General features: G+C 34.4%; 1 protein-coding gene across 3 annotated transcripts in view; it reads right to left on the bottom strand.

Annotated features, from left to right (window-relative positions):
- Positions 1-1,770: 1,770 nt before the first annotated feature.
- Positions 1,771-27,862, bottom strand: part of GAS2L3 (growth arrest specific 2 like 3) — a 56,233-nt gene continuing 30,141 nt past the window's right edge. The window contains exons 1-11 of one of the 3 annotated variants that reach the window (XM_071219024.1): positions 27,377-27,575; positions 24,513-24,642; positions 22,403-22,456; positions 21,435-21,482; positions 15,428-15,596; positions 14,095-14,210; positions 12,056-12,197; positions 10,371-10,434; positions 9,582-9,720; positions 7,720-7,827; positions 1,771-6,247 (exon numbers count right to left, since the gene is read on the bottom strand). In XM_071219024.1, coding sequence (XP_071075125.1) covers positions 4,919-6,247; positions 7,720-7,827; positions 9,582-9,720; positions 10,371-10,434; positions 12,056-12,197; positions 14,095-14,210; positions 15,428-15,596; positions 21,435-21,458 — 2,091 coding nt within the window. In that variant the 5' untranslated portion in view covers positions 21,459-21,482; positions 22,403-22,456; positions 24,513-24,642; positions 27,377-27,575 and the 3' untranslated portion in view covers positions 1,771-4,918. Of the gene's footprint in view, positions 6,248-7,719; positions 7,828-9,581; positions 9,721-10,370; positions 10,435-12,055; positions 12,198-14,094; positions 14,211-15,427; positions 15,597-21,434; positions 21,483-22,402; positions 22,457-24,512; positions 24,643-27,376; positions 27,576-27,862 lie in introns of those variants that run through there. The other 2 variants (XM_012529286.4, XM_071219025.1) reach the window with 2 other exon arrangements.

Below are 27,862 nucleotides of genomic sequence, written 5' to 3'. Positions count from 1 at the left end.
TATCATTAGCCATCAAGAAAATGCCGATTAAAACCTCAGTGAGGGTGTATTATAGTTTTACTGATTCTTCATTTAGGGACATCCCTGAAACATTTACTTTTTCTTTTTTCTTTTTTTTTTTAGTGTCAGACAGAAGAATCTCATTCAGACTCCATCATTTATTTACTAGGTGACTTTGGCTGTCAAACTTCCTAAGCAATAGTTACCTCATCTGTAAAAAGAGTTGATTAATTTATTCACTAGCAAATATTTGCCAAGTGCCTTCTGTATGCCAGGCATTAGTTTAGGCTCTGGGAAGTCAAGGATAAAAAACAGAAAAAATTCCTGCCCTCATGGTGTTTATATTCTAGTGGTAATATCCATCTCAAGGAATTATTAGGATCAGATATGTTAGTAATTAAAAGTGTTTGTGAGCTTCAAAGTGTATATAAATTCGAGGTTCTTAAATAAAATCCCTGTCTTATTCCTCTCTATTCCTCATAGTGATAGCCACACTCAGGAATTAATCTAATGGAGATGTGGGTAGGTGCAAAAGTATTTCAACATTGCCACATTTAACCACTAGAGGTCCCCATAATATACAGTCACAAGCAAACAGTTCATTCTACTTATTTTATTTGTTCGCTTCAAATAATTTGTCAAATAGTTTATCTGAAGTATTTAAGAAAATTGGTAATAGTACATAGAATGCATTATATGAAACCTAAAAGATGAGCCAGAAGAGGTTAGTTATGGTACAATACATAATATATATTCAGCCTACATACCAGGTAATGCGGTCCTGGTCCTGGCTGCAAACAGAAAATTAAGAAATATAAATATATATAGAGATAGATGTTTTTTATCACTGTAGTCTCCAAACAAACCATTTCATTATCACAGATAGTACTTTTAATATTAATTAACATCTACATCATTTTTAATGGCTGTATGGAATTCTATTTTATGGCTATATTAACACAGATAGTAGTATGCTTTGATAAACAACCTATGGCTAAATCTTCACATATATTGTTATTTTCTCAAGATCAAGTCTTATTGTATTTGTTTTTCTACCAAAAGAAAACAGTATATAGAAAAATAGCTTAAATTTAATGTGTATCTTTTTATTTTCAGATTTACTGGCAAATCTTTTAATATTTTCCTAATAATCCCCCAAATTTAAAAAAATGAAATGAGGTTTAAAAAATTTACATTCACAAATGTTTAAGAAAATACATTAAGAATTTTATCTAAGTTGTGTTTTTCTGTGTTCTTTTTTGGAAACGGATCACAGGAAATACATATGAAATTAACTGCTTTTCATAATTGCTATGATCATTAATACAGGAAAAAGATGAGTATTTCAAGAATATTCTGACTATATCAAAGTGTGAACCTAAAACAGGATTCAAGGAATTAGAAATTCATATTATCAGCAGTCTTCTGGAACAGAATGCTTACATGATCTATTCTACTTCAATAACTGATGAACTATTTCTATTATCTAAGAGATTAATATATATATGAGGTCAAGCCTTATTAGGACAAACTTCTGGCAGAAACATCAACTTGAGGGACAAATACTGTTGCTTAATGGTAAGATGTTACAACTTTTAGGGAACAGTGAAATAAATTCTATAAGTATAAAAAAGTGTATATTAAATAGTAATCGAATTCAAACTATTCTCAAATTATGACTGTCTCATATATGCAATGTCAAATTTTCTCACGTGAACCAAGTGATCAGAATACATTTAGGATACACAAAGAAGCAAACTGAGAACTTGGTATATACAGTTAAATTTTATTACTTAAGAAAATATGTTAAAATCTGGTACAAATATGCTGGGACAAGAATAAAATTACACAATACTGGTTTCAAGTGGAGTCAGTATGTGAACCTGGACGTAAGAATATATCATAACAACCTGTTATTGAAGGCTTTTTAAAAATTAATAGATTTTTATGTAACATTTATGTAATCTAAATATCTTAAAAAATGTTTTTAGAATGTAAGACTGAGAGGTGATATAGGACTCTTGAATGCAGAATTCTATAACGAGTAGGATGCAAGGATTTTAAAGTTCCTTTCAGTAGACTAGTACTTGCAACTACTTATGAAATAAAATGATGACTGAAAATCCAAACAAAAATTATAGGCTATAAATCACATAGAGATTAAATGGGTTACAGAAGGAGCAATATTTTTTTTCTCAAAAAAAAAAAATTCCCTTATCCATTCATTATTGTAAACGCAAGTGTACAGAGGAAATCTAGAGGTCATCTAATTTATGAAGGCATTTTGAAGATAGAAACCTTAAATATCTACTCTAAGTTTAAACAATACCAGCATTTCATATTCCTCTAAAGATTCATTTGACATCTTAGGCACATTAATAAATTAATGTAAGGAAACATAAAAACTTATTCCACCTTTTTTGAAAACAAACACTATTTCTTCTTCCCAGTACACTTCAGCAATTTGAGCTTAATACTCATTTTATTAAATATTAAGAACCCCAAAAATCTTATAAAATTTTGCTCTATTAAGAAGATATGAAAACTTCTTTCCAATAAGCAATATAAGAGCTGTTTAAAAAATTGTGAAAACAATTGGAAATATTAACTGTTTAAGAGCGTTTCAGATATATTTGAAGAAATTGTCTTTCAGGCATTGTTTATTTGAACAAAACCTTTTTGTTGGAAGGGTAAGTTATATATAATTAAAAATTCAGCCCCCTCTCAATTTAGAGGTGGAGTGGGCATCGCCATCCCAGGATCCTCAGGATGGAGGAATAAAATATGGATTAGAGTGGACTTACTGGTATTCTACTATAAAATTATTGTGACTCTAGCAATGGAAGAAATTATATCATTGTTGTGAAGACAGTGGCCATGGGAGTTGCTGAGGGCAAGGAGAGGAAAGAAGAGGTGTAATACGGGAGCATTTTCAGGACTTGGAGTTGTCCTGAATGATACAGCAAGGACAGATGCAAGACATTATATATCCTGCCATAACCCACTGAATGGACTGGGGGAGAGTGTAAATTACAATGTAAATTATAATCCATGCAGTGTTGCAGTGTTCCAAAGTGTAGTCATCAAATGCAATGAATGTACCATAATAATGAAAGAAGTTGTTGATGTGGGAGGAGTGGGGGGTGGGGTGTGGGGAATGGGGTATATTTCTTAATGTAACATTTTGTATGATCTATGTATCTTTTAAAAACAGTAGTGTTTAGTCTTACAGAGAATAAACTCCTTCATGAAGGCAAAATGCTCTTCTCTAAAAGATGCACAATTTCTAATCACTTAAAAAAGTAAAGCTTTCAGCATTTCTTGAAGAGTGACTTTCCAAAAGTGTAAATATATACTTTCTCAACGCCCAGATCAATAGTAGAACTAAAGTGAGTATTTGGTAACATCTCTTCTGAAATGAGAAGTATCAAATTATTACAAAAATTAGCCCACACAAATCTTTGATTTTAACTGTGTTCCTCAGACAAAAGATCACTTATTCTTATACATATACTTCTTCCTTCATAAGCTGTAGAACATTAGTAGTCAGTTTAAGATGTTTATTCTATGAGTGTACATTTATAAACACTATTATTTCTTTCTTTAGAAAATACCTATTTCAGTTTAAAACAGATAAGGAAATACAAGTCTCAATATTGAAATAGAATAACCTGTGATAACTGATAATACTGTAAAGTAATTAAAAACACGCTTAAAACATTTCAAAGTACATTAATAATTTTTAAAAATAGTCATAATCCTTTAAAAAAATTATTTACAAATATCATCTCAATCAATACAGTCTATTCAGTCATTACATGATCTGGATATGTCTTTTTTAAGAAACCCTTCCTAGAGCAGAAAATGTTGCATGCATATTGTCTACTTGACATTGGAAAACTGAAGACAGCGTGACTTTATTAAGGAAAATTAATGTAATTAGAAGAACCTAATTAAAAGTGATATTGTTGTGCTATATAAAGATAAATACCAACCACATGATAATTTTTATATAGCACCACCCATTCTAAGACCCTTTAATATTACCTTAATTCTAACGTAAAAATTCATATTTGCACTTACAGGAATTACATTATTAAAAGTATTAAAATGCTACAATCTACTAAATTAGTTTCCCCTCAAACATTGCACAACATCCATCTAAAAATATAAGGTATCATAAGTTCTTTATAGATAATAAATGAAAAATTTTTTTTTCACCAAATTTCAGCTTATGTTTCAATAAATTAATTTTTTTACTGAAAAAATAGGTAACAAAATATTACCAATGTTAATATTAACCAGTTTTCTTCTTTAAACTGACTTGGAAAGCTTAAAAAATTTTAAATAATAAGAATTCTACCTCACCCAGAGGAAATGCCAAGCTAATCAGCAGCAGCCAAGTGGAACTTAGTATTTTTCAATCAGGCAATCCTGATCAGAAAATTTAATTAGATGCCTTTTATAAGATAAGTGCCAAACTGTTGCCTTTTTTTTTTTTAACTGAAATGCAGTTACTGATATTATGAGCACCGTGGTTGTTGTTAGCAGATATTTAACCCAATATTTAATACATATTCATTTATATAGCAGCTATAGTTATAATTCTAGTAGTGTTATTTGACTTTAACATTTCCTTCAAAGGGCAGACATTAACAAAGATGAAGGGATTGAAAACTATATAACTGTCTATTATTAAGAACCTTATGATGATTTTACAACTGTTGCCTCAAAAGGTTGCCTCCTGGTGAATTCAGACACAGTACATGAATTCTGATATGCTCCCTCCTTATCCCATTCCCCTACCTCCATCCACAACTACCCCCATTTTGTTGTTCTAAATGTCTGCACTTATTTGGATAAACACTAATATGCTCCCCTCCATTTCCTCTGTGTTGTTAAATTAACACACTTAAATTCACTTTCTAGGTTTCTTACTTCCGGTCATAACAAAATAATGGTCATTATCTTCCTTTTTCTTTGCAGAAGGTTTTTTATCTCCACTAACTGTTTCCTTACTAGAGGAAGGAGGTTTCCTGGCTGAAAATGGGGGTTTGCTACTTTTGGGAAGCCCTTTAGCTGGATACGGGGCCCTGGTGGCAGTCTGTGCTGACTTTGGTACAGTTTGTGTTTTAGCAGAAGACTGGGGGAGACTTCTGATGGACAGTGGGGTACGTCCAGGAGACTTAGAGGAGCTGGCTCCTGTCTGTTGGTGGGTACTTTTGTTCTGAGGCTGCTTTTTGGCAACTGAGACCACATTCTTGTTTTTTGATTCCTGTGCAGGCTTTGCAGGAGAAACTGGAGGTATAGAAACTGGCTGGTTTAAATTCAAGGCTGATTTCAGCTTCTGGGCTGGGTTTGCCCTTGCTTGTGAGGCTCCGTCTGGTTGAGACCGTGTTCCTAAACCTACGGTTGTGCTTTTGGAACCGGATTTTGTCATCTTTGCAGGGGACTGGAGAGGAGAAGGTTTAGGCCTTACATGTATATTTGCTTTGGGCAGATCTGAACACTTTGATGATGCATTTAAACATGCTTCAGCATGAGATTCTATATTATCCCTGCGTGAAATATGATTGTGTTTCAAATGCTTTGGTGCAGTTTTTCCAGAACACTTACTTGGCAAATGTGTAGAATCAGGCACATCTCTTGAATTCTGGGCAGGAATAAACTTGGCCTTAGGAGTATTGGGTGATGAGATATGTTTTCTCAGTGACTCAGACACACAAGGTCCATTTCTTGATAAACTTGGTGAAGAAGTGCTTTTACCTCCTGGATATAAAGAAGCAAGTGAGGAGGATACATTGTTTGAAGGAGTCTGTGGTTTCTTTGTTCTACCTTTCGAAGGTTTGAGATTGAGGTGAGAAGATGGTGCTGGCGATTTTGGCAATTTAGAACGGACTGACACGGAACCCGGAGTACCTCCTTTCTGTGAAGACGCTGGTAGTAATACACCTGGAGGATGTAGCTGCTTTTCCCTGCTCTTTGGAATGCTTACTGGTGTGCCAGGTTTTGAATTTTGCTTCTGAAACATATTAACTGCTGACAAAGGATTCATTTCGGGAGGCTGAGGTGTTCTGGCAGGTGAATCAGGTGCACCCTCATTAGAAACTCCCTTTTGAAATGCTAGAATTTTTTGTTCCAGGGTAGCAAACTGTAGTATCCGACAGGGGTCATATTTGAGTAGAAAGCCTTGAAGAGTATCCCAGCCTCCACCAACACGGACCATGACATGTTTTCCATGAAGCATCTGCTCCCAAAAGAGAGTAAAAACTAAAGCTGTAAAACTGTGATGTCTATGGTTATAATTCATTAGCACCCACAATTTGTGATGTGTACAATCAATGAAATTCAGTGTATTTCCTAAAAGCTTCCCTACAAATTGACTGCCTCCTTCTTGTATTATTAATTTAATAAATGTAATTCATAATGAATTACAAAACTGCAATTTGTAAGGAATATGGTCACATATACCTTGCTTTCTTAAACTCCAAGTTACAAATATACTAAACTGCAAGGGCAATACGGTTCAGTGAAATTTGAATAATTAAGGAAGGAAAGAGATAGGAGAGAGGGAAGGAGTGGGGGAAAAGGAGAAATAGGGACTTACAGTAAAAATGCCTAATAAAGCCAAAAATAAAAAGATTATGGGGAAATAATGACTAGAATGTGTACTTTACAATTTAATAAATTTCTTTCATATATAGCAATTCAATCTTTTAAAAACTTTGATATAATTTTTTTCTATTTCTCCTTTGCAGATGAGAAACTTATGATTCTGAGAGATTTAAGAATGTGTCCCAGTCACAGCATCTGGCCTGGACTGAAATGTGCCACACTGCCCCTAGCCCAAGTGATGCTTCTGTGGGGATAAGACACATCATGGGTCTGCCAGTGGAACCCAAGCTGGATCCCAGGCCCACCTTTCCAATCAACAGGCAAATCTGCATAATTTTATGAGATTGCCCTGCAAATTTTAGTTCTAAATTCCATGTTCTGGGAGTGGGAAGGTAATGATAATATGTAAAACAGAAGAAAATATGGATGTTAAAATTATATTTTAAAATACTCTTGTATTATATTCCTAAATTGGGAATAAGAAAAGCTCTTGTATTGTACCAGAAGTGGAAAAAAAAAAAAATGCTGAATAGATGAAATGTTAATCTCCATATCAGCAAAGAGGATAATTAATAAATTGCAGATGGGACAAGAGGAAGAAAATGAACATGTATCTCAGCATACTGGCATACACACGGATGCTGTGCCAATGAGAAAAAGGTTTTATACTCAAGGTCCAAAGTATATATTATAAACTGCAATGTTTCTATTTCCTTTTCTTTTTCTGATATTAATCATATTGGATGTATAGTTTTATTTTTCTTCTTTTTATGCTGGAAATTATTCCTTTTTAGAAAGTGTGAAGACAAGAATAAGTTACCTGAGTTATACACAGATTTTTCCTCAACTGTATTCAATGCCTAAATAGTCTAGCTATCCTGAAGTTAGTTGTTTGCTATGTTAAAACTGCCTACCTATACTCAATGCATACGTATAAAAACAAATATTCCATATTTTTCCTGTACAGTGAAATCCTTCCATTAATAATACTCTCCATCAAAATTTTTAATAAAGGAAAAGGGGAGCAAAAGGAGGTTAGTAAAGCAATAAATGCAATGTCAAAACAAGGTCTGCATGTGAATAAGGTGTAAATGGTAGACTTACTCTTATAAAGAGTATTTTATCCCCTAGTCGATACCGTCCTTCAGATAAGTACTCAATAGAAAATCGATGAGAACAACTACAAGGAGGATCTTCGGCAATATGCTTAACCTAAGATTAAAAATAAATAAATGATGAAATTATTGTTTGTTATAAAAATATCTTGTTTAAAATGCAAGATTTATTTGACAGCTGGGAAAAATCAACCTCAAAGACAAAAATTCAAAGCTAGTGTAACTATTTAATATCGCTTCCCCTTCACTTGTTGACCAATACTGAGGGTAGATATTAGCTAATCTAACATGAAAGCCAGCAGCAGTGAGGCCTGAGCCTTTCTCTCCCTACCCAAGTGCAGTCCAGCTCTTGGTGTCTCACTGATGGCTAGGGGCCTATAAATGTTTAAGATGGTGAAGTCAATTCAAAGCACATTTATGGGGTTTTAGGAAACACATAAATTCATTATTAACTTGAATTGTTTTAAGTCTTGTATTAGCATATCTGCATCAAATTTAAGATAGGCCAGATAAAGGTTAAGCAACTTGTCTCATATGTCCCCTAAAACTGCACTAAACTAATATTGTGGGGGGAAATCCAGATTTGTTCCAAAGTTATTGTTAAAATAGGCACAGATATTTTATATACATTCATATAGGATTGGATAAAATTATTAAAAATTAAATTCAAGAAGCATTTTTTAAGAAGTGTCTACTTTGTTTCAGTGTTTTACTAAGCAATTGGGAGTGAGGGCAGAGGGAATCTACTACCTTATCACTGCTTCATATATTGACTGACATTCATGGTCATTACATATGTCAATAACATATTGTAGGCAAATGTTTTCTAGCCTGGTGAAAAACTCTTCAGGCTGACATTTTCTTAACCTAACCTGTCTTGCAAGGCTTTCCAAATGTTTTACTATAGATTTTGATTACATTAGACAAAATAGTCAAAGCAACAGTTTCTAAATGTTTATTAGTAATGAGTTATTCATTATTTTAATAATAATTTTGTACATTAAGCACTTTCCTAAAATACTACAATCCAAAAAAAGACCATGAATTATTCTAAGCAACAGTCTAAGCAGAAAATATTCAATACTCAGTTCATCTCTTTAATACTCACTTATTCTACAGTAGTCAGTGCAGAAAACACATATCTAAGCAACTGCAGTTCTACTTCAGCACAGTAAGAGGTAAAGTGAAGAAGACATACCCAGTGTGACCCATCATCTAACAAGTCTGCATAGATTCTGTCAGGGGATATTTTCAAAATGAAAAGCATCAATTTGCCCTGACAACTTTTCCTCTTTGTGTAATCTCCAAATATCAGTATACCATCTACTTAGAAACCTTGGAAATCACCCTAGAGTTTCTCCCTCCCTCCCTCTCAGTAACCAGTTCTACCTCTTAAATTTACCTTAATTCCTGCCTTTCTCTCAATCCCTCTACTGTAACTCTAGTTTAGACTATCATCATCTTCTGCCTGGATTCTTACAATAAAACCAACATAACCTCTGCATGACTATGAGAGTAAGCTTTATAAAATGCAAATCAGATTCTAACACTACCACGTTAAAAAAGGAATCAATGACTTCCCATGGCCTACGGTACCCTTCATGAACTGGCTCTAGCCTAACTGCCCTACCATCCCCAACTACAAATCCATTCCCCATCATACATAAGCAGCAACAAATCACATCTAATGTATAGTACCCTGAACTCACCAAAGACAAGATTAGTATTAGTTTATATTCTGAATAAGAAATATTTTCTTTTAAATATAGCATCACCTAAAGCAAGCTAGAACAGACAAAACTATGAGATGACAAGGCAGCATAACTGAAAGAATATGAGGCATTTACTTACAGCTTTGTGTAGCTCTTCATGCTGACAGCACGATTTTGGAATGCTGATGGAGTCTTCAGGTCCAGATGTATTAAGCAAGGTCTCTTCTAACTCAATTTCTTTCTCAAGTTTTACTAATATTGGTGGCTCGACCCCATAACTAAAATCCAACAGGGAAATTTCATCATTCAAGCAAGTTCTGACCCAAGCACTTCCATACATATCATGATAGATTATATTTTATTTTTAATGCAAATTCAGCATGATTCTCTCGTAGCAATTGCTTTAATAGGGCATCTTAAAATGCTCTTTCATGTCCCACAAATTGCCAAAATCCAGATTATAATCTTCATATCAGAGCATATTTTTGGGTTGCTGGATGCCTCCAATATTCAAACTGGGATCTTGAAAGGTACTTTATAATGAACTTGTGAGTAAAAATGGGGCTAAGATAGGTATCAGGGACACCAAGTCTTGGTCTTCTTATCAGATTCTCTTTGTGACCAGAGAACTGGCCTTGAACTGCTAAAAAACATGCTCTTACCCTGCTGTTAATCTAAGTAATTAAAAATCCACTTTCACAGTTTAATAGTAAATGAAGGCAAGCGGTATGGTAAAGTAGACATTGACACATGGCACAGCTCATGCAAACAGAAAAAATTATTAAAGAAACAAAAAGAAAGAATAGGAAATTAGGTTACTTTATTTCAATCATGAATATTTTATTTATAGAAAGTGTTGTAGACTAAAATTAAGTAGCCTATAAAATGATTAAGACATTGAAATTCTGAAATATTGTACAATACATACCTTGACACAATTCGACCAATTTCAAGAAGACAAAGATACACTTGTCTTGGATCTTTGTGCAAAACTGTGAAAAATAAGACCATATGTTTTAAAAGGCAAAACTGAATTTCAGGCATGAAAGGGAGCAAAAGAGAATAATTATGAAGATAGTGAGCGTACAGCAAATTGCACCAATATGGTATTTGTAGATTATCTACTTTTTTAGTTCCTGTTCTTAAAATTAGAAACTCTAGGAAGTTTCTGAATACTAATCTAATAACGGTATGTGTAATGAATGGAAATGGCGGTTTTCTTTGATTTATGAATATCATCTAATATATACCCCAAGCATAAAGCATACTTTTTCAAAGCAAGAAAAAGGTCTATATTTGAATTTACATCATAAGTCAATAGGCATTTATACTGAAAATTTTATTAAACCTGTTTTTCTAAATACTTAGAATTATCTTAAAATATGTTTTTAAACATTTCTTTGAGTTCTCAGAAAAATATAAAAAATTGAGACTCATCTCTAAAACCTCTAGAGTGAAAGGATTAGCTCATCAGCTCAATACCTAGAAATGAATTCCTATTATTGACAGTCCTTTGCTTAGTCCTATACTGACCTTCAGGGCAGCTACTAAGAATCAGAAATATACAACAATCTTATATTCTCCTAGAAGCAGTAAACTGGAAACTAGAGAATAATTCAGAGCAGTTCCCTTTCATCTCTAGAAGCTATACGTGCCATTAACTACATTGTCAATAATAACCAGCACACCTGGATTAAAGCATGCTGCAACTGGCAGGAAAATCAGCAACCCATTAAATTTTATTCAGTACTGTATAGGAGTATCTAGCAGCATACCAAAGGGTGGTGTGGGAGTACCCTACCCCAGGTGCAGGCAGTAAAGTTGTGAGTATTGTCAGTAGAGAAATTAAAACCAATAATAATATCAACTAAAGGTCAGTTTGCTTTCTATTATCACTAGGTACCAGCAATTCTAAGAATAAATGATAAAATACTCCTATCAGGGAAGACTGCTCCCACAGCTCTGGTTCTGGGTATGCTACTGCTTTGATTATAACATTACTATAAGTTATATATATAAAACATCTATAAAGTATTTATGAATGCTTTTAAAAATATATGTATTTATATATTCTAAACCTTAATCAGAGAACTACCACTTTAGCCACTGCACATATACTTCTGTTGACTTATAGGAAATGAGAAAATATGTCAATAATTCTTCAGCAGAGCATGTCTTTTCAAAATGAAGTGTCAAAAACATTCATCCATTTCAATAGTCAGGTTAATAGCTGTTGCTTGCAAGGTAAAGCTATAAGTGCACATCATTTGGCCTTCTGTTATTCCTGTAATTTTCCAGTAAAAGAAATTACTAGTAATTTAGACTTGGTAATTTGTAGAGAAAACACTAATTACCAAACCATTAGTCTAGAACTTTCCTGTTGTCACCTTACTTAGGAAGTAAAGTATTTTTAAGGCATTCTAGAGATACATAATTTTTATAATTATGATTTAGAATTTGATTCTCCAATTGTTTCACATATATTTAAAGTATTAAATTTTTCTAGGAAAATGAAATGTGGTATTTAAGTCCTTATTTGAAAACAAAAATCAGAAGTGAGAGACCAAAAAACAACTCATAAACACTAAAAACCACCACAACAATACTACTTACCTAAGCCTTCAGATTCAAAGAGGTAAGTCTCATCAACCCCAATATGTCTACACCAGTGAAGGAAGTTTGCAGTATTGTCTCTGGCAAAGAATGAACCTGATGGAGCATCCTTCTTACAGGGTACTTTTCTCATAGGAAAATTCTAAAAAAGATAAAAAATAACCCGAAATATACATCAAGAATATTTTCATTAGATCTACATTTTTAATATTGCTAAATAAAAGTTTAATGCTTTGAATGTGACTAAAAAGTACGTAACATTAGGAAAAAAGGGTATCTTTAAATTTTTAAAGTTTTTCTTTAAGTATATTCCAGAAAATGATTCCTAAGAAAACAATCTTGTCAAAATCAGCAGTAGGATTAAGCATCTCTAGCCTCTTTCTTTTGAAAATGACATAAGAATCTTAATTAAAATAAAAAATGACAGCCTAATAATTCAAAGCAACTTCTACTGTATTCCTTTCCATACATGGTTTAATATAAACACAAAGTTATTGCTATGTTAAACATTAATAAACATGCTCGTTTTTGCTTACTTCCTTATATGCAGACTTATAAAGATGATTCTGAGCCTCTTGAGGAGACTATCAAATAAGGAAGTAATAGCCCATTCTTAATTCAAGTTCTCTGAAAATTGAAGGTCTAATTTTTACAGTCTTGATTTTTTGATTAGTTGGCTCAAAGATAATCTTGATGAGGCTGAGATTTTTGTTTTTAATTTTTATTTGACTAGGTAATTCACTGAAGATTCAAAGATGCAAAAGGTCCAATAGAGTATAATAAAAATCATTCTCCCACTCTAACCCTCAGTTCCTCTCCCTAGAAATAACCACTATTACCAGTCCCTTGTACATCCTTCCTGTTGCTATTATTTTCCAGAATTAAAATAGCTTTTGTGCGTTTTCTGATTGTATATATAATACATTCTCATTGCAAAAAAAAAAAAAAGAAACTTAAAAAAATAGTCAAATATAAAAATGGTTACAGTCACCAAAATCCTCTCACCCACATTGTAGTAAGACATCTTTCCAAATCTCTGTGTATAAATATACACACACATATATCTTTGCCTACAAAATGTTACATATGTTATGCTGCAATCTGATTTGTGTGTGTGCACATACACGCTTAACTATAAGTTGCAGTTATCTTTTTGGGTCAAAAATAAGATTTAAAAAATAATTTCTAATAGAATGTATAATATTCTACTGTCTTTAGGTACCACAATTTTAAAAAGTTCTCTATTGATAATCATTTAGATTGTTCCTAACTAATTTTTTACATTCATTTTTGTGAATTTGTGACTATTTTCTTAGGATAAATTCCTAAAAGTAAAATTATATTTCAAAGGTAGTATTTGTTTACAATGAGATATATAATAACCCAAAGTCTCCACAAAGATGCTACCACCAACAGTATAGAGTGACCAGACACCAAGTCTTGGAAACACCTATACTTGATGAAAAGAAAGAAAACCTTATCTACTTCAGATCATGACTTTAGGGTCAATGGATGATAATTATCTAAAAAAGTTATTATCATTCCAACCAATATTTTATAGAATTTACTACTAAGGCAATACATAGCATCTATACAGAGGATATCATTAATTGCTCCCAATGGCGCTATTTGCCAAGAATAATCACAAACTCTTTTTCTCAATTAACTTTAACAACAATCCTATAATAAAGTGCTATCATTGTTCTTAAGAAGAGCTAGCTACTAGGTATCTACTATTTATAAATACAAACTAGGTACTCAACTAGGTACCACAGATACATAATCTCATTTAATTTCATTGAATCCCCACAAATAAACCCTATGAGGGAAATGTTATTCCCATTTTACAAATGAGGACATTTTTCCAGATGCTCAAAAGGCTAGGTAAATTCTCCCAGTCTCTACAGCTAGCTGATGTGGCAGATTACAACCTTAGAGAGTAAGGAAAAATATATATATAAACAAATTAGTATGTATCAAGGCATAAGATCACTGCTCTCTCTTTTATGATCCTCCACTATGTACAAACATTTACTTACCCTTGGTTCTTCAGCATTGCAGCTTTTCACCAACTTTTGAAGAACATCAATCAATTGGCATAATAGTACTCCATTATCAAGTTCTTCCAACAATCTTTCTGCTTTAACTTCAGTACCTAAAAATATATTTCAAAGTTAAGATTCTTCTGGAAACAAACACAAGCAATATGGTAGCGATTAATAAATTGATTATAGCTGAAACACTAACAAATATCAATTTAGACTCTAAGCACTTTTATAAGATATGGTTAAAACAGCAAATATGTCAAATTAAATGAAAGACAACAAACAAAAATATCTGATATAGAAGTACAGAAAAACACTAGAAAAAGCTGACATCTATTTCATGTCATTTTTTAAAGATCTAAGTGTTTTATTTTTCAATATTCATTAAGGCTAAGTTTTGATTCACTGCTTACATGAGAAAAAGATTCTCTAATAATAAGATAGACTTTGCTACAATTTAAAAATTAGAGACAATATAAATATCCAGGGAGTACCAGATTTTCACCTATAAAATGCCTTTCTTATTTCTTTAGTTAGGCCAGTATAAAAAGAATTTATTAGAAAATGGGGGAAAGAAGAGAGCTTGCTGAGGAATGGGGAAAAAAGATGGAAATATACACCAAGATTTGGTGCAGGCTCCTCTAAGGAGAGAGAGCCAAAATGCCTTTTTTAGAAGTATTTTTATTACGTAAACTATAAAAATTATCCAAATTGTCAAATTTATATAACTAGGGTGTGTATGTGGTATGTGTTTATCTTGAGAAGGCCAGATGGACAGGCATTCAGAAATTCCTTTTCATGAAAACATTGAAATGCTATGAGAAATTCTGAATTTTTTTCCTGTGGAAAAAATTCAGAGCATTCATCATATTCTCCAATAAAGTGAAGAAATACGAATGCAGGCATTCTCTAACCTGATACCTCCCTCCTATGTTTCATCTGTCTCTATCCCTCCATGCCTCAGGAATAGTAACCATTTTAATTATATGTCTATGTTCCAGTCTGAATCCCATGCCATTTACAAGATTAAGAAATAAAAATTAGTAAAATATAGATCCAAAAATTAGATCTATATACTTAAAAATATTTTAATTATCAAAAATTATTTCCTCAGTTAAGCTTCAAATGTTCTTACTAGTCAAGCTTCAAGGTTCAGGGTGAATAAGAATATCTCCCCTAACTAGAATATAAACTAGTTAGAAGGAGGACATTGGATTTCTGTTCATAGACTATCCCTGGACTCTGGAATACTCCTTGAGAGAGTAGGCTTTCAATAAATATGTAATGAATAAGAGGAGACAATTTTGGGTCACTTTTCAAGCCTTACCTAATAGACTAGACAGCCAGATGGATAGATCCTCTTGCATAGGCAACAAAGAGGCTTCATGCCTCACAGCTATCCACTCATCATACTGACATACGTCAGCCAAACCTGGTCCATGTCTGGGAGTCAGAGGACTCCGTGGACTTAGAGGCAGATCTTCCCCAAACCATACCTAGAGAGAATACCAATCAATTGAATGATTGCAACTTTTCTTAAAAGTCGCCATAATCCACACCTATATTGAAATAAATTATAAACCATATATAATAAACATTTATAAAACTGCCATAGCTCACAGAAAATAGATACATTAGAAACAAACCATAAGTCCAGATAAAATACTGCGGTCAATGCAAATAAACCCCTAATCAATGCTTCCAACTACGAAGCGAAGTGGGTAAAAGCCAACGAATAAGTATATTGCCTTCATTTGCTAGCTGAGTAACCTTAAAAATTACTTAACCTGAGTCTCAGCTTCTTAGCTGTAAAATGAGTTAAAGGTACCTCCCTTACAAGATACATCTTTGCAGCATCTCACATTGCCTAGCAGATAGCAAAATGCCATAGAAAATGGCATTTTGTAAACTCTAAAGCCTAATAAGAGCTATGTATTTAAAAAAAGATTTTCTAAATATTTGGCTTAAAACAAGGTTTGGCAAACTATAGCCCATGAGCAAATTTGGTCATCCACCCCATATGGTTTAAGAGCTAAGAATTACATTTTCAAATGGTTGTTATATAAGCACCTACATAAGAATCTCGATTTTGCCTATTAACTTGCAAAGCCTAAAATATTTGTTATTTGGCCAACTCCTGGTTTAGAATAAAATTTAGCATAAACATATTATCAAAACAACATCTGGGGAAGCGGGAGTGCCTCAAGCAATTGAGCTCCCACCTCCCACATGGGAGAGCCTGGGTTTGGTACCCCGTGCCTCCTAAAGATGAGCAAGAAAGTGAGCTGATATGATTGACTGGCATGGCAAACTGATACAACAAGAGACACACAGGAGGAAAACATAATGAGAGACACAACATAGCAGGAAGCAGAGGTTTCAAGTGATTAGATACCTCCCTCCCACATGGGAGGCCCTGGGTTTGGTTCTTGGGACCTCCTAAAAGGAAGATGAGCACACAATGAACAGACAGTGTGCACAAACAATGAGAAGGTGGGGAGAAATAAATAAATATAAATAAATCTTCTTAAAAAATGCAACAATTTTTTAAAATCTGCAAAATGTTGATACATAGTAGATATGCTTTCACATAAATTATTTATAGAAAAGACTGCGTCGACTCTTGAAATTGTGAAAAAACAATTATGCCATTATGAAGTCACTTTAAAAATACATATATATCTAGCTCTTGTCCTTTTCCTTCCTAAACAATTTAGAAAGGTTATTAGTCTAAGCGAAGTGAAGAGGGGGTCATCTCAGGGGGATTGCTGGAATGAGAGTCAGAGCTTGGCTTAGGTGAAAGGGTACCCACACTCGGGACAGCCCTGTGTGGGGCATCAGACCCTGAGTAAGTTAAGGAGAGGGTCCAGTATGTATGTGTGTGGGGGCGGGGGGCAGAAGGAGGCAAGTGGTTATCCCAATGCAAGGTGTCAGTGCAAGTGGGCAGAGAAGGGCAATTACTCAGGGAGTGGCTGGTAGTGACAATGGGAGATTGGTTACATATAGGAGGTTTATCATATGGAAGCCACATTTCTCACTGCTAGAAAGGAATGTGTAGCAGTTTGGTATTATTTATGAATTCCAAAAATGGATATTGGATTATGTTTGTGAACTGGTTGTTCCTCTGGGCATGTTGGATTGTATTTGATTCAGAAGTTTCACTTAAAACTTGATTAAATTATGATTAGGGCTTTGCTTGGGCCATGTCAGTAGGATGTTGAGTCCTTGCCCACCGTGGGGAGACTCACAGAGAAAGCAACATGGCAGAGGAGACAGTGTGGAGTTTCAAAGCTGGAGCCTAGGGAAGTAAATACATACAGAAGCAGATACATGACGAAAGAGAGAAGGCTCCATTAGACACGGCAGATGCTGCAGAAAGAGAGAGGAGCCATTCACCTGACAGTTTACAGCTGGCCTTGTGGAGAGAGCAGAGCAGCTGAACCAGGAGAGAAATGAGCCCCAGGAGAGAGACAAGACTAATCCCAGCCTACAGCTGATATTGAAAGAAGCTGGGATCACAGAGCCTTAAGAGGAAGAGTAAGCCTGAACCCTTGTAGACATCGGCAATCATCTTGCCCCAACACGAGGCAACAGATTTTGGTGAGGGAAGTAACTTACACTTCATGGCTGATAACTGTAAGTTTCTATCCCAAATAAATACCCTTCATAAAAGCCAACAGATTTCTGGTATTTTGCATCAGCACCCCTTTAGCTAACTAATACAGACAGATACAAATATAGATTGAGTAAACTAGAATGAATCAATCCTGTGGTGTTGGATTGGAATTGGGAGGTATTGACGTGAACATGGTTTTATAGACAAATACAGAAATATGGGTATGAGTGTTTACACATGTGTGTTTATATATTTATGCATGTGTATATAATACTCCCTAATTCTGTCCACTGAAAGGGCCCAGAAGCGCCGTCACTTCAATTGCAGGACAAACATATTTAGTGCCCCAGATCTTGGCTTCAAATACCATTCTCCAAGGACTGCTTCAGAGAAAGGGCTGATTTCAGAGCTGCAGCAGAGAAAATACAAAGTAAACCTAAAATATCTTGTGCCAAAAGCAAAGAAGCGCTCAGAGAATAATGGGGACATGTCAAGGGGACACAGAAGCCATTTTAAAGGAACTTCTATTAGCTAAATCAGAGGCAATTTCAACAATTCATTTCTATCAAAGTTAGTGATAGAAATGGTTAATAACATAGTGAAGAATAACACACTGAATAAAATAGACAACCATGAGTCCATACAAATAAAAATAAATAAATTGAAAGTTTGATGAAGAAAGGGATTTTCAGATAGCTTCAAAGTAGCTCCCCACAATTAATTATAAAGGGGAAAAGAGTAATTTTATAGAAGAAAGCCTAGCAGACACCACTTTAATCACATGATCAGCAAGAACACAATGAATGGGAGAAATCAAAATCATATACCACCTGATAGGATGCAATGCAAAGAACTACATCCCTCTGTGATATTCCTGCCAAAGATGCAGAACCTGAATTTAACCATGAGAAAACATCAAGCAACCTGAACTGAAAGACATTCTAAAAAAAAGATGATCTGTAATATTCAAAAGTGTCAAGGTCACTAAGGAAAAGGAAAGACTAAGAACTGTTTCAGACTGACAAAGACTTAAAAAACATGACAACTAAATGCAACCTGTGATTCTGAACTTGGCATTATTGAGACAATTGGCAAAACATGAATGTGGACTGAGTATTACAGTAGTACTGTACTGATGTTAATTTCCTGGTTCTGATGATTTTATTGTTATTCTCTGAGAATGTCCTTGTTTGTGGGAAATACATAGGGAGATATTCCAGAGGTGATTGGCATTAGATTGGCAACTTACATTTAAATGGTTCAGACAAACACATTTTTCTGCACTAATAATTCTGTAGGTTTCTGACTGTTTAAAAAAAATTTTTTTTTAATGGTTAAAAAGAGAGCAGTATAAGTAAAGGTAATACCAAATGAATTTAGTCCTTTATTTTTAAAAAATAGATAATTTTCACTCTATTAATATTTTATATATAACTTAGTGAAGTTTACTTGAGGCAATTCTTACTATACCAAATTAAAAGCCATTGTAACACCCCAGTTAAAAGACTTTGGGTGTAGGGAGGGACGGCTGTTTTGAAGATCTTCTGATAAGGAAAAGCATGTTTAAAAACAAAACACATTCTCCAAGGGCAAAGAAAGAAAATGAAAATGAATATTCACAAAGGGCAAGCAGGAGAAAAGAAACCCAATTTAAAAAACACAAAAACTCAAAGACAAAGTTAAACATAAGTTATTTGAGGGGCATCAGTTCAGGAATATACAAGACAATATAATAACCTGAGCTTGTTGATAGGCTAAATTAATGATGTTAAAATTTAGATGTTATGCTGAAAGCTATCAAATTGCAGAGATTCTTAATCCACAGGCAGTCTATAGCTGCACTTGAGGAGATACATGAACTTGTTTATATTTCAGCAAAGTTTTATGTCTCTGTACCTATGGCACTTTGCTCTTAGAGAAACAGAGTTCAAATCTTTTGTCGGATTCTTAGAAGGAGCTGTGACCCAAAAGAAGTTAAGAATGGTTGTTCATTGATTGGTAAACTGTATGTTTATTTCTTAATCAGACTGAGGGACAGAGAAAGAACAAGGATAATCTTAGTGTATTAAATTAACAAGAAAGCAATTGATAATTTTCTGCTCTTTGGTTTAATGGATGGTTTATGAATTACTAAGTAACTGTGTAATATAGTCAGTAAAGAGAGAGGTAAAAATCCTGGAAAGTTCTCACATTCAGCAGGGAAAGAAACAAAAACCTCAATAAGATACCGCAAAGATGCACTTGGAGAAAAGTCAGTAAAGAGGGTTCTGTGGAATCTAGTTGAGAAAAGGTCTCATGGAAACATAAGAGGAAACTATGAAAAAAAGCAACAAGTTAAGAAAACATTAAGGACCATTAGTGTGGAAATGAGAAAAACAGTCAAAGTGGCAATGATAAAAGCATTCTAAAGGGAATCAAGAAAATTTAAATGACAAGAAACAGATGCCATTCCTGAGACTTGGATAAAAAGGATATGGATAGAAGTAATCAGATCAAAACTGGTTTTGAGTACCAAGCAGTCCTGACTATGGATGTGAAAGGACTTTAGGAGAGAAGGATAAGACCTTTTGGGAGATGCCAAGGATTCCCAAGTCCCTAAAGGAAAAATAATAGAATTCTTTATCACTACAGTAGGAGGACACAGCTGCATAGCAAAGGAGGGAGTGGAAGCAGAACCAAATTCCAAGTTGTTCTTAGCTACTGGATTAATAAATTTTCTCTAGGCTGTCATCCACTGTTATCTTGATAAGCCTTCTTCCTAAACTAAAAAAAAAAATGCAAGGCTTCTGTGATATAGGTACAATCACCAGTTTCTCATCTGGAAAATTTAGTTGTACCAATGATACAGCCAACCTTCCAAAGTGCCTACTTTGTAACAAACTTTCTGTGAGGCACTTTGCACATGTTATCTCTCTTGTCCCTCACAACTACCCGGGAAAATAAATTTATCTTCACCTTAGAGATAAGGACGCAGAGACTAGCAGAGGTCAAATAACTTGTCAGAGTCTCACAGTGAAAGTGGCAGAACTAGGATCAGTACTGAAATCTGAATTCCTTTAAAGTACTCACTTTCCAAGGCAAATGAAATGCTTGCATATTTCTAAGTAGACCTTCAATGTAATTTTTATCTTTAAGTTAATATTAGTAATGTCCTATTTATAACAAAAGAAATAAAACTCAAAAGGATGTAAGAATAACATAGCAAATACCAAGTCACTTAAATATAAGATTATTCTAGTTTTTCTCAATACCCCCAAACTTCTTCTTCCACAAAAAAACAAACAAATGAAAAAACATACTTTAAAGTTTTAATCCCTGGTCATGTACAGACATGTGCAGGGCAAATGTTATCTAAAACAGAAATATTTATCATTATTTTAACTGCAAATACATACTAAAGTGTAAGAGTGGAAAACTAAAGGAACTTCAGATTTTCTCAAAGTGGTACAAATAAGATGGACCTTCCAATGCTAAGGTATTTTTTCCCCTAAGGTATTTTTGATTCTTACAAATATTCAATACAACAAAAGCTTAGAATTGAAATACTTTTCAAAGAAACTGGAAAGTCAAATTATAGTATTCCTTTTATTAAAATTTAGCACTTAAAAAACTAGTGAAAAAAAAACGTTTTATGATGATTTCAATATTTCAATAATTATTATAATTCAATTGTATTAATCTCATAATTTAAGTATTTTTTTCTAAGAAAAACACTTACTTGAATTGCAGGTTGCATGGTCATCTATGTCGAAATAAAATTGCTTTTCTAAAAACAGAACAGAATATTAATATACACACAATAATTGCAAGATTAAGCAGTCTGCTTTAATGACCTATTGAATGAAAAATCTAAAATTTTTTCTTCTAGTCAGAATAGTTTGCTATGAGATAATTCAATAATCGATTCTTTGCTTCTTACTTCATAAAGGTACTCCTCATCTGAAAGAGGAAAATCTGAAACATGCTTTAATATATAGTTTCTGGGACTAGTGTCAAAGTAATTCTTGAAACATCTGCCTTTGTAAAACTTATCCCATACAAAGTCTCCCAGAATTATATATTCTCCTGTAAGCATAATGTACATAAATATGTAATCTATTAATTATAATATAAATGTAAATATCACAAAGTGATATTGAAAATCAAATACCTCTCACCTTATCTTCATATAAAAATCTTATAGGGTAATCTGGACTTTGTATAAATTCACAAGCTAACCAAAAGCTTCTTCTATCAGAAGACAAGGTAAAGATAAACATTCTATTTTAACTGCAAAACAAAATTACTCAATGACTTTCTATAAAAATTTTTCACAAGTAATTTTCTCCATGAGGTGTTAAAGACAAAAACAAAAAGAGCAATTTTATTTCCAATATACTGTTGGAATCCAAAAGGAAAAAATACAGCTTTAATTAATTAAGTTAGGTTAATGTATTTTAGGGGAAAAAAGTGAAGAAATCAATAATGTTCAGAATAATATAGACTATATAACCAGGATTTTTTATTGCTTAGTAGCAGCATAATAACCTGGTCTATTTTTAAATTATAGCCCCCCCACTAAAACATTCTAAGAAAAAATACAAAATAGTGTATAAGGTTATGATTCTATCAATTTCCAGGGAAAAGTTATTTTCTCTTCTAAAGTCATACCAGACATATCTCATGCACAGTGAAAATTACACATACCACTTTCCTTTCGGGAACATTTCTTCAAGCACCAAAGTTGAACTGGAGCTAAAACTAAATGAAGAGCCTAATATTACATCATATTTTCTTTGCAGGAAGGCAAAAGGACAGCAGAATGTCCTTTTCGATATCATTTTTCCTTCTCTCTACCATTGCAAAAGGCCAAAGTACAATTGAGCATTAATAATGAGCTTGTTATGCTTCCCACGAGCTAATCCAGTGGGGAATACATTTTCCTTTAGCATAAATAATCCTTTGTCCTCAACAAAGATCCACAGTAAGAAGCTTCCGAGACCATTTTTTAAAAATGGCAGTAAAGAAGCTGCTCCCATTAAAATAAGGAGTCCCACATAATCAGACAAGAGCTTTAACAGTTGGAACTGCCAAGCCAAAACAAAAGAAGGCCTAAATTATAAGGCGTGTGCAAATCAAGAACAGTGACACATTCACAAAGAAACTATCACAAGAATGTTTAGCAGTTGCACTTTCTATGGAAAATACAACAAAATTAGTTTTATGAAAGGAATTAAGAATTTGTGCACAACTTTGGGTCCCTTGAACTTTAGTAGAAGAGACATGTGTGTATTTTTCCCCCAAAATCATTCTTCTTGTGGTAATGGAAAGAAGTATCCTAAGATGACAAAAATATAACTATCTGGATCATCTCTAAAAGAAATTCTTTATTATTAATAAAATAGCACTCAAGTTATAATGGATGTTCATGTCTGAAAGTTATTAAATACACAAATATATGCTTTTATTGGATAATTTTTATAATCTGATAAGATTGTATCAATTACCAATTCATTAATGAGTACTCACTACGGCCCAGATACTAAGAGCAAGTTATCGATATTTTCTAATCAATCACAGTTTTCTTTCTAAATCATTTTTGTGTCTCAGGCATTTAATCCCAAGTGGCTTCTTTCAGGTAGTTAGCCAAGGTCCCTTCAGTACAATCACAAGACTTGCATCTCGTTTTATTACCAACTTTCCTCCTTCCTATCTTTCCTCTAAAAGTCTTAGTCTTTATTTTTTCATATAAACCTATTAAACTAAAAATCATCAACACGTCATTTTTGGAACGTCATCTAAATTAGCAAGTTTTTGGTTTTATTTTGTTTTTGTCTTTCCATCTTTTCGGAAGAGACTTCGATTCTTTGCCAAACTTGAAAAAGTCTTTTCCCTTAGATTTGGACCAAAAAAGGCCTCTAATGTGCCCAAGTCCAGAACACACTTTAACCTGCTGAGACTCTTTCACAAGACAAGGAGAATCATAAGAATATTACGTTTAACTTTTAAAATCTGGGGGAAGTAATGGAAACACAAAATGTATTTGTCCACCTGAAATTTGGCCAGGGATTTGGGACTAACCACACTCATTTTAAAAACAGTTTCAGCTGCAAGGTCCTCAAGATTATCTGTGGTAATGCTCTTCATAACAGTTTGACTTCAGATCATGATGGGAAAAAAGCCAACCTGTTGAACTGACTCTCACACAGTTATAGGCTCTGAAACAGTACATTTCTAGTTCTCACCCATATTGCAAGACATGATGGGAAGAGCTCAAAGTGGCATGGCTCAATTCTTGTACAAATCTTGGGTCAACAGGGAAAATAGTGACAAAAAAGCAAAGAAATAAGGGAAGTTTCTTCAGAAAAATAATAACATTAAATGCCACTTCATCCTACATATACTCAGCATTCGGCCACCTGATTATTGTGTGTGCACGCGCGTGCGTGTGTGTATGCAGGATATGATAAATGCTAAAGTTGGGAGAGTTTACTGCTGGGGAGAGGGAGGAAGATACGATTGGAGAAGAATGCTTAAAGGCCTTTCAAGGTAATATTTTATTTCAACATATGGTGAGAACACAGGTGTTTATTATACTAATCTTTATGCCTTCCTGTATGCTAAAAAATATTTCATCATTTTTTTAATGCTTCATTTAGAAAAATAGTTGAAGAACATATCCTTTCTGACTTACTCAGGGAAAAAAACTTTTTTCTCAACTTTAAGATTTAAATATTTCCTCATTGTCTAATAAAATAGAAATGCTATATCCACACCAACATTTTCTTTCTTTCTTTTTTAATGTAAAATAACTCACCAGAAAGACAGTACTGTGGTAGTAGAAAGTATCAGACTCATCTGATTTGAATTCCAGCTCCAGACTTAACTCCTCTGAGCCTCAGTGTTCTCATCTATAAAATGGGGATATCACCACCTCACCCATGTAGCTGTTATAAAGATTAAATGAGATGACACATATAAATATCTCACATAGTTAGCACTTAACTAGAGTTATTATCACTACTATGATGAGGCCATAATTATAGTCCATTTAACACAATTTATCAAATTAAAGAGATAAAACAAGGTTAATACTCAGAAATCATTAAACAATTTGGAAAGCTTCTTTTACTCTAAAACAGTTAAATATGGTTATAGGTAAAAAAAGTAAAAGCTTTGAAATAACCATGTTATAACTGGGAAGCTACTCAGACACAAGTTTTACAAGTGAATTACAATTCTCTTTGCTAGAATTGAAAGTCTTCGGCATTTATTTGGCATAAGCTCTTGGCTACATTCAGCCTGTCTCCTCACTGTCTTATCAGTTTTGCACATCTGTGGCTGTATCATTGGTGAGGTTATTTTTCATATGGGGTAAATTCATCCTTTTATCCACTCATTCAACAACATTTACTCACCCCCTTTATTGAAGTACACACCATAAGCAAGGGACACAGTGAAGAACAAAATAGATATGCCCTTATGGAGCAAATACACCATTGGGAAGATTAAAAATAAGCAAATACACAAATGAGTACATAACGTTAAATCATGACAATTGTTTTGAAGGAAAAAACAGGGTGCCACAAAAAAGAAAAACAGCAGGGGCCTACCTTGGACTTAGACTGGGTGATTAGAAATGGTTTGGCTGGAAAAAAAACCAAGAATTTAAAGAGCAGTAGGAATTAGCTAGGCAAAGTGAGAGGGAAGAGGTTCTATGCAGAGAGACTCATTTTGTAACGGTTCTGAACTGAGAAAAAGTTTAATGTATTCCAAGAACTAAAAGAAGCCAGTATTTCTGTTATGTGGAGCATGTGACTCAGGACAGGACTGACTCAGGACAGGGCTGAAGAGTTAGGGAGTAGTCCCATCATACAAGACCAAGTTAGGGAAATTGGATTTTATTCTAAGTATAGTGGGAAGTCACTGAAGAGTTTTAACCAAGACAGTGACGTGATCTAATTCACGGTTTTAAAAGAGCTCTTTGAAGGGGAGAGATTAACATGGTAGTGAAACAAAGATAGATTTAACAGAAGAGGGCAAACACAAAGAGAGAAAGGGGGAAATAAGAGCTGTTGGGGAAGGAGATGAGGGGAAACCATGTAAGGAGAAATAGAGTGGGGGTAGAAACAGAGCAAAAGAAAGCAAGCATACAGGAAACAAGAGGAGAGAGAAGGAGGAGAAATTTTTTAAAAACCTATCTCTGGCTCCTTTGTGGGGAGTAACCTAGAGGTGGAAGAGTTAGGAATCTGCTGCAGTAGTTCAGTGACAAATGATGGTACCTGGGCTAGAGCCCTGACAATGTCTCCAGTGGAGACAAGTGGATGGATTTGATTTCTATTTTGGAGTTTTTGAAACAACAGGACTTGGTAATGGTTGGGAAAAAGATGTACGGGCAGAAATTGTAGCACTAATGTGGAGAGAGTGGACAAAGTAGCTGTTGAGGGTAGGGAAAGGGAAGAAGAGATATGATGTGGGGGCATTTTCAGGACTTGGAGTTGTCCTGGGTGGTGCTGCAGGGACAGATGCTGGACATTGTAAGTCCTGCCATGGCCTACTGGGTGGACTGGAGGAGACTGTAAGCGACAATGTAAACCACTACCCATGTGGTGCAGCAGTGCTCCAAAATGTATTCACCAAATGCAATGAATGTCCCATGATGATGAAAGAGGTTGTTGATGTGGGAGGAGTGGGGTGAGGGGGTGGGGGGTATATGGGGACCTTATATTTTTGTAATGTAACAGTTTAAAAAAATAAAGAAGAAGAAAAAAAATGATTCCTAGGTTTTTGGCTTAAAGAATTGAGCAAAGAAACGCCAATGACATTTATGAAGAGGCTGATGGGAATCTAAGCAGATTAAAAGATTAAAGGACAGGTCACAGCATAGACAGGTCAAAAGTGCAGGGGTTTGGTTATGTTTAATTTGAGAAATGTTTCAAGATATTAAAGGGGCAATGTCAAGGAGTCAATCAGAAATACTAATCTAGAGCTCAGAAGAGAGTTCAGGAGTAGAGATAGAAACTGTCAGCAAATACTTGGGTGGGATGGTCACTGAAAGAATAAGATCACCTGAGAAAGTAACAGAGAAAGAAAAAATAAGGGAGACTTCTGGGAAAATAGTAGAACAGAGAGCTCCAAGACTCACTTCTTCCACCACAACAACTATTAAACAAACAGAAGTGCCTGACACAACAATTTTGAAACTCTAGAGGCCAGAAGACCACTGTGCAGCATCCATGGAAGAGAGATAGGAAGAGGCTGATGAATTAGGATAAAAAACTATAAATTGCTTTCTGTAAGTGGTGGCTACTGGCACCCATATCCAAATCTTGCAGCAGGTCACCATGGGGCGCAGTCCCTGGCAAGAAACTACTGACATAAAAATCCTCTCACCAAGAACAGGGGTGTCCATAGCCAATCACTAATCACAGCTTTTGATTAGTGAATTTGGACTGCTGAGTCCTAGGTCTGAGGGAAGTTATCATTTCAACCCACCCCAGACAAAGGCAGTGGCAACAAATGTTTCAAACCCCCTGGACAGGAGTAGAGGTGGTAGAGATTTAAAGATATAAGGCTTCCTCAGGGTTGCAGGGGAAAGTTAGCAGAAGGGCTGCATTCTGCATTTGCTGGGCAGGTCAGCAAAGCTCAGCTATGGGGGACCATTGGAGAATTTTTTGGTACCTTTTCTGATTCCCTGTACAGTGCACTTTGTTTGATTCTTGGGTCTCTGGTCCTATTTTGGCTGGGAAAGACTGAACTGGGAAAGTCCTTTCTGGGGTGACACTTCTCCCAGAATTTGCCCTCCAGGCAAAAGCAGCGAACTGTAGAGGCAGAGAGTCTGGAATGAAGGACTGCAGCTTTAGATCCTGAGGTTTGTTCCCTAGAAAACAGAAGGGACAGCAAAACTCCTGTAAATAGGGGAATTCAAAAACAAGTAACAAGCAAAACCGCAGGACAAGACAGTGGTCCAGTAAGAAAGGGTAAACCCTGCACAATGAATTTTTCTTGGGCAGAACTTCCTGATAGGAGACCTAAACCTCAAGAAAATGTCTTATAAACAGGCAGTTACAAAACTAAGAAACAAACATCCCAGGGAGTAAATCACAGAGTTAACATTTTAAAGTAATAAAATAGTAACATGTACTTTATGCAACAAGAATACAAGAC

Source organism: Dasypus novemcinctus, chromosome 12 (assembly GCF_030445035.2).
Source record: "Dasypus novemcinctus isolate mDasNov1 chromosome 12, mDasNov1.1.hap2, whole genome shotgun sequence".
Lineage (NCBI taxonomy): Eukaryota > Metazoa > Chordata > Mammalia > Cingulata > Dasypodidae > Dasypus > Dasypus novemcinctus.
Note: the sequence above shows the minus strand (reverse complement) of the source record. Positions and strands in the feature narration are given on the sequence as shown.